The sequence below is a fragment of the Osmerus eperlanus genome, chromosome 16 (assembly GCF_963692335.1).
Source record: "Osmerus eperlanus chromosome 16, fOsmEpe2.1, whole genome shotgun sequence".
Classification (NCBI taxonomy): Eukaryota; Metazoa; Chordata; class Actinopteri; order Osmeriformes; family Osmeridae; genus Osmerus; species Osmerus eperlanus.
The window spans coordinates 3,944,416-3,951,262 of record NC_085033.1 but is presented as its reverse complement, the minus strand read 5'-3'; the positions used below and the strand labels follow the sequence as shown (position 1 = coordinate 3,951,262).

The 6,847-nt window shown below is 42.7% G+C and overlaps 2 protein-coding genes across 3 annotated transcripts; both read left to right on the top strand.

Annotated features, from left to right (window-relative positions):
* The first annotated feature begins 1,693 nt into the window (after nt 1–1,693).
* On the top strand, nt 1,694–4,730 carry agxtb (alanine--glyoxylate and serine--pyruvate aminotransferase b). 2 transcript variants are annotated; one of them, XM_062481238.1, is made up of 11 exons: nt 1,694–2,032; nt 2,256–2,448; nt 2,619–2,683; nt 2,813–2,913; nt 3,023–3,093; nt 3,239–3,323; nt 3,520–3,618; nt 3,706–3,775; nt 3,861–3,956; nt 4,066–4,194; nt 4,332–4,730. In XM_062481238.1, exons 1-11 carry the CDS (start codon nt 1,763–1,765, stop codon nt 4,437–4,439), a joined length of 1,287 nt encoding a protein of 428 aa, XP_062337222.1. In that variant the 5' UTR covers nt 1,694–1,762; the 3' UTR covers nt 4,440–4,730. The 2 variants fall into 2 exon arrangements, with proteins under 2 accessions (XP_062337222.1, XP_062337223.1); XM_062481239.1 differs by having other exon boundaries at nt 1,899–2,025.
* Nucleotides 4,731–4,869: 139 nt separating this feature from the next.
* Nucleotides 4,870–6,824, top strand: thap4 (THAP domain containing 4). The gene is made up of 5 exons (XM_062481236.1): nt 4,870–5,087; nt 5,415–5,568; nt 5,698–5,807; nt 6,019–6,122; nt 6,296–6,824. The coding sequence occupies exons 1-5, from the start codon at nt 5,063–5,065 to the stop codon at nt 6,410–6,412; spliced, it is 510 nt and encodes a 169-aa protein (XP_062337220.1). The 5' UTR covers nt 4,870–5,062; the 3' UTR covers nt 6,413–6,824.
* The last annotated feature ends 23 nt before the right edge of the window (nt 6,825–6,847 follow it).

Here is a 6,847-nt window from a genome sequence, read left to right as displayed (position 1 = left end):
ATGTCACTTTTTGGATGTTCCCAAAGGCTGTTACATCATACTTTTAGAACAGATGTCCTGACACGAGCAGGACCATGCCAAGTTTGACTTCCTATTACAGTTTTTCTCTTGCCTTCCAATTACCAAATTTCTATCTATCTTTCTTTCTTGCAACCCCCCCCCCCCCCCCCCATTAAGCATTTTGAGTACGTCAGTGGTGCAAAGTCCACAGAGAGGTAAACAGTGGAGTTTCATTTATTTACCAGCCAGTCTAATTATTGACCACGTGGGACATGAAGAGATGTTCAGCACAGATCGTTCAAGGTCCTGTTGTGATATGATGACAGCTTAACCAGACCCACCGGCCTCAAGACAGCCAGACCTCCACTTCCACAGGGGTCACGTGTTATTTAACAAATGTAACATCATGATTGATCCTGTTTCTGTTTTATCAAACTCTCCCTAAGCACAGACTCTTACTAGCTAACACAGATTTGACAATAGGCAATTATGCAATATCGAAGGTTACCATGGTAAATACTTTTTCAGGAGCATTTCCATACTAAGATGTACAACTTTGCCTAGTCATAATCGTGAGAGAATATGAAATTTGCACCAAGCACTTTACTGACAGTTGAGCACTGTGAGAAAAGGAGCAGGTTTGAAATGACCCCTCTGTGGCCCCATACTGTACTCTCATAAAGTCTCTCACAACCAGGGTTCCCAAAGCAGGGAAGAGAGCGACTGAGCTCATTAAAAAGTTGAAAGTTCCTGTGCTGTTATCTCACCGTTTAACTGTACAGTATTTGGGGTTTTACAACTGAAATATCAATGTACAATAAGGGTTTGTTTTAAGCCATGCTACTTACTTGATTTAAACGGTATTCACTGTAATCAATCAAATTGGGTTTACCGCAATTTTTAAGAAAAGATCTTTGGTGTGCAGGCACACAAACATGTTCAGTAACAATGTAAATGAGTGATATGTAAGTGACTGTATGTGTGCGCGTCACTGTGAGTGTGTCTGTGTCTCTATTTGTCTGTACTCTGGTCAGCCAATCTCCTGTCTTTAAATGGGTGGACACCTCTCAAAAATCCTGAATAAGGACAGTATCTGGGGAGGGAAAGATCAACAGAGCACGTTCACAAACAACTTTTAACTGAACTCAACTGGTTCGAGGCAACGTTTTTTCCAACCTGTGCAAGTGCTCCAAGTTCCTTTAAAGCCCAGTCCCAAGTCTTAGTTTACATAATTCACCTCTTTTATTATTAAGAAGGTACTTTTCTCAAACATGATATATCAAATATACAGTGTACCCAAATAATAAAGGCCAATAATTAAATAAAGGCCAAATAATTTTAGTGTTTTGTTAGAAATTTTATTTGGTGACATCAGCATAATAAATCTAGCCAACATGTGATTAAGTGCAATCAAAATAAATGGAGATAGGCTACTATATGGTCATTACTCAGTTGAATTCCTCACCAAGAACATGGTCATAACCACAAGCTCTCATTACTCATTGATCGATATAGTTAAAAAAGTATCACATTTGATAACCTGATGCTGTTAGTCTAGTTGACAATACAATATGTAGATCAGACATCCTCGACCAATGCGTTAGGCTGTTGTTGCCAGCCCAAAGTGACGCACACAGATCCATGCCCAATAGGTCAAAGACCTGTTTCTTTAAATCTTCAGCAAAACCCAAAGCCAAACACAATTATTCAGTCGGTCCTAGAAAGACACTTTAGACAACTAAACCGGAGTGAGGAGTTAAGGATGATGCAGCGGACTGTGTTTCGTAGAGCCGCGCTCCTTGCGCAACAAGCGGCTCTGGAAAGCTCACTACCCACAAAAAACATGATTATGATGCTGCGCCTGGACCGCTGCATGTCTTCAGTGTCAATTCCACCACCGGCTTGCATGCTCCGACCACTCGAGGCACCTTTCCGCTATTTGTTTGGCCCAGGACCGTCCAACGTGCCTCCACGCGTGTTAGCTGCAGGGGGCAGGCCGATTATTGGCCATTTGCACCCAGAAATGTATGAGGTATAGTATTTGCCATCTTTAATCATCTTTAATTTTAGCCTTGCATATCCACGTAGCTCATCCAATATCTAAGGTGGTAGTTAATACTTTTGACAGCTGAATAACTGTAGGTTATTCTATTGCAACTCTAATGCGTAATGGGGTGCGCAAGTGCAGCCAGGAACACGTTCTCAAACGCAACATATAATTGTATTAAATTATACTTTTTTCGCGGGTAATATAGATCATGAATGATATCAAGAAGGGGATCCAGTACGCCTTCCAGACAGAGAACAACATGACAATATCCATGAGTGGCTCCGGGCACGCGGCGATGGAGTGCGCGGTGTTCAATACGGTTGAGCCCGGAGAAAGTGTCCTTGTGGCAATCAACGGAATTTGGGGAGAACGCGTGGCTGAAATCGCTGAAAGAATTGGTGAGTATGCTACTTAAGGTTTAAGCGGATATTTACCATAGAAGTTTCCCAGAGGCTGGAATTTGATTAAATGTTTTAGATGGTTCAAAACAGCAATTTGTTAAATTGCTAAGGCTTTGGGGGCTTTTACAAGTGTCCAAATATCAGTTCTACAACCTTATCTATTTCAGGTGCAAAGGTTCACACAATGGTGAAACCACCAGGTGGATATTTCACTAATGAAGAAATCGAACAGGTAATTTGTAAACGTACACATTGCCTACCAAGTTAGGGTGACCATCACAGACCAATTCTTTAACAATACAAATAGTATTCCATTATGTGTCAGAGCATGAGATTTTCAGTGTCCATCTCCTGTCTGCAGGCCATGGCCAAACACAAGCCTGTTCTGTTCTTCCTCACACATGGAGAGTCCTCCGCTGGCCTTTGCCACCCAGTAGATGGCATTGGTGACGTGTGCCGCAAGTAGGATACCTTGATCTCCATCTGTCAGTCCCTGTCACAAATCAGTAAGGCTGCAGTTTAAAGTGACCAGCCTGCTCTCTTCCTTACTTTCCTCTCTTTGTCCTTTCAGACACAACTGTCTGTTTCTGGTGGACACCGTTGCATCTCTTGGGGCAGCACCAATCTTCATGGATAAACAGAGTAAGGCTGCAAAGATCATTTTAGTTGTTAGATCATTTTAGACTTTTATTTCATTTCGACATTCGTTTCATTTCGGTATGTGTGTGAGATTAGTTTTCATGTGAGAGATCTTTTCATATATGTTTTCATTCTCATGTTTCTGTAGATATTGACATCCTGTACACTGGCTCACAGAAGGCCTTAAATGCCCCTCCTGGTACAGCACCAATCTCCTTTAATGAGAGAGCATGGTGAGCATGGCTATTTATGTGTGTGCGTGTGTGTGTGTGTGTGTGTGTGTGTGTGTGTGTGTGTGTGTGTGTGTGTGTGTGTGTGTGTGTGTGTGTGTGTGTGTGTGTGTGTGTGTGTGTGTGTGTGCGTGTGTGTGCGTGTGTGTTGAAGACTCACAACAATACACTTTTTAAAACTCTTGATTCCCTTCTGCAGCCACAAGATGTTTAACAGGAAAACAAAACCTGTGTCCTACCTTTTTGACATGACCCACTTGTCCAACTACTGGGGCTGTGATGGACAACCTGCCAGGCTGTAAGTATACACAAAAGTTACATGTAAATATAGCCACATCTGTTTTATCTGTGACGATGACTTATGGCTGTTAAACCTTTGTTTTAGATACCACCATACAGGACCAGTGTCTGGGTTCTTTGCCCTGAGGGAAAGTCTTGCAATTCTTGCAGAAACTGTAAGATTGACAAAACATATGCAAATGCACACCTCAGGGACAGGAGTAGCAGCACCCTCATTATGTGATCTCTGTCTCCCCCTAGGGGCTGGAGGAGTCATGGAGGCACCACAAGGAGGTGGCAGCGCACCTCTATAAAGGTCTGGAAGATCTGGGACTCAAGCTCTTCATCAAGGACAAAGTGAGACCTTATAGCTGATATGTACGTTGTTATATATTACAGGCCCACAAGCAATGCACAATACATCTAATCTTTTTGGTCATCTGTTTGTTTGCAATGTCCTCTCCAGGATCTGAGACTTCCCTCTGTCACCACCTTTGCCATCCCTGACGGCTACAACTGGAGGGAGATGCTGACCTATATTATGAAACACCACCAGATGGAGATGACGGGGGGGCTTGGGCCCTCTGTTGGGTTGGTGAGTAGTCTGGTCCCCTACATCTGTGAATGAAAGCAGGATCAAATCCCTGATAGGTCACCATGTGAATCTGTTTGTTTGTTGGTTACACTGTCAGAAGAGAATGTAGTTCAGGATACATTTTGTGTTCTCTGCAGGTGATACGTGTGGGCCTGATGGGATACAACTGCCAGAAGACCAATGCTGACCTGGCACTGGCTGCACTCGAAGACGCACTCAAGCACTGCAAAAAAAGCAAAGCATGAGGAAACGTGAAGCTTTGAAACATGCAGTCTGATATACCTGAGAACAGCTAGATAAATGGACTATGAAGGCATCTAACTGTGACAGGATGATTTGTGTTTGTGACCAGAGCTTTTAACCACCTTTTGTATAAAAAAATATTTTCTTGAGCAGATCTTACTAACTGCATGCGTGTTAACAATATGCCTAACATAGAGCTACTTGTTGATAATACTAACATATATAAAACTAAATATATTACATAATTTGTCTTGATAAAAGCATTTGCTATATGAATAAACTGTCAAATGTAATGTAGTAAATGCATTATTTTGTGCCAATGTTGAAAAGAAATGCGAGAAAATGTATATTTCATCAATAGGTAATGAGATGGAGTCTCATTGACCGACAGGAGAGAATTAAACACACAAACATCAGAAAGACTAGCGAGAGTTCTAGAGACCTCTAGCCTACATCTCCCAAGATTCATCTGTGAAAAGGGGGCGTCGTCAACATTTGTATGAGAATGACATTGTCGCAGTATGATATGCACTTTACTTGACATCAACCCATTTGCGTTTATTTCTAGTAAGCCTTGGTTACATTTTGCTGAATTAAATAATTTAAACTAAAGTTTGCGACATCAATGGCGTGCCCTTTTCACCACTCAGGTAGGACATTTTGTTTCAATTCGATTCAGATACAATGTTTTCGATAAACACAACAGTGTCGCAACGCAAGTGACCTAGAATTCATCTTCAGTTATGTACGTGACCATTTATATACGCACCATCTCAATGGTGTCTGTACGCAGTCATTAACTCAACTGCCTTTCGATCATGGGAAATATATCACCAATATTTAGGCGACCCTTTCCTCTTCTGACTTACCTTAAAGTAATACGCTACCGGTTTAGACATTTGTAAATTGACGCGAACGGGTAGCCTCTCACGAGTGTCCTCGCATGAACTTGGCTGTTGTGTTGGTTGAACCCATAGCGGAGTTGAACCCCGCTGTATTGGCGCTCGACTGGCTGCTTGGAACCTGGGAATCAGATGAGCCCGGAGAGGGCTCTTTTTCTTCAATACCACCTTTCCGGTACAATGAGACTCTGCAGTTCTCTCACGTCGGACAACCGGTTATCAACTTCACGTGAGTGTGATTTAATGTTTGCTGTTTTTGCAATAGTTAACGCCTATCGTCATTGCTGTATTGTATCACATTTCTGGTCATAAAGGCTTCATATGAGACCAACAATTTAACAATGTATTTTTAATCCAGGTTTAATGCCTCACATGCTGAGAACAAAAAACCTCTACACAGGGAATGTGGCTTCATCAGGCTGCAACCAGGCACCAACAGAGTGGCCTTCATCATTGCTCAAAATTCAGGTGCCATTCAAAGCCTTAATCCTGACGCAACCCCCCTCGTCCCAATTCATACATTGACACTACTATAGTTGCTACCCCTATTTATGGACGTGCACACATAATAATAATAATAATAATACATTTTATTTGGGAAATGCCTTTCAAAATCCAAAATATTGAATGTGAACACAGTTTTGGGATAGGCTTCATAACATGCTGCATCCCACTGCAGGGCTTGTGGAGATAGAGGAAGGGGAGTTGGTGGGGCAGGGGATGACCCTGCACACACATGGCCTGGCCAGGACCTCATTTGCTAAGGAGCCCCATGTGCAGCAGGTAAAGGTTTGATCCTGTGTTGATCCCATGACAATCTCAATCCCATACAAACACTAACTAACACTAACTCAAGACTTTGTCTGATTCAAAACTGCTCTCCTCCGGGCACTCAAAAGTACGTGGGCGAGTGAAAAGTGCATCATCATTGACACCTCGTCTTCTCTCCCACTCAGATTTCCAGAGTGTTCCAGCTTAGACCGGATGGGAAGCTGGAGCAGACGGTTTCCATGGCGATGGAGGGCCAGCCGCTGATGCAGCATTTGCACATAACCTACCGCCGGAATTCTTGATGCAGGCTGCTGGGATAGGATACACAGGCCATGGTGTTCCTCCCACCAGATGTTGTGATGACTGACCCATAGGAGCATACTTCTTTGGAGATATACATCTCTCTCTCCATCCTGTTAGGCTTAAAACCCACAATGCTATGGCCACACTCACCTGTGTGCAGCTAACTTGGAATGTGTCGTACTGAAACAGTCTTAACCCCTCAGTCTCTGCGATCTTGGCACTGCTCCCTGTGTGCTATCAATGCTAGCAGTTCTTTGCTTCATGTTAAATGAGGTCAGTACATCAATGAATATGCTCTCACTCGTTATTCATTCTGTTCAGGTGTTCTTTTGTTACGTAATTCATGTCGCTCTACTTCATGCCACCATATGAGTTTGTATCTTCTATCCTAAACATACATCTGATGTTCAACAGCATATTTTTGTAATGACATG

What these genes read in the sequence shown, in the direction of transcription:
- agxtb (XM_062481238.1), top strand. Translation starts at nt 1,763, where the DNA reads ATGATGCAGCGGACTGTGTTTCGTAGAGCCGCGCTCCTTGCGCAACAA. An exon ending in TGCACCCAGAAATGTATGAG is followed by an intron (nt 2,033 to 2,255) that starts GTATAGTATTTG and finishes CGGGTAATATAG; the next exon opens with ATCATGAATGATATCAAGAA. An exon ending in TTGCAATTCTTGCAGAAACT is followed by an intron (nt 3,776 to 3,860) that starts GTAAGATTGACA and finishes GTCTCCCCCTAG; the next exon opens with GGGCTGGAGGAGTCATGGAG.
- thap4 (XM_062481236.1), top strand. Translation starts at nt 5,063, where the DNA reads ATGGCGTGCCCTTTTCACCACTCAG. An exon ending in CAACCGGTTATCAACTTCAC is followed by an intron (nt 5,569 to 5,697) that starts GTGAGTGTGATT and finishes TTTTTAATCCAG; the next exon opens with GTTTAATGCCTCACATGCTG. An exon ending in AGGAGCCCCATGTGCAGCAG is followed by an intron (nt 6,123 to 6,295) that starts GTAAAGGTTTGA and finishes TCTCCCACTCAG; the next exon opens with ATTTCCAGAGTGTTCCAGCT.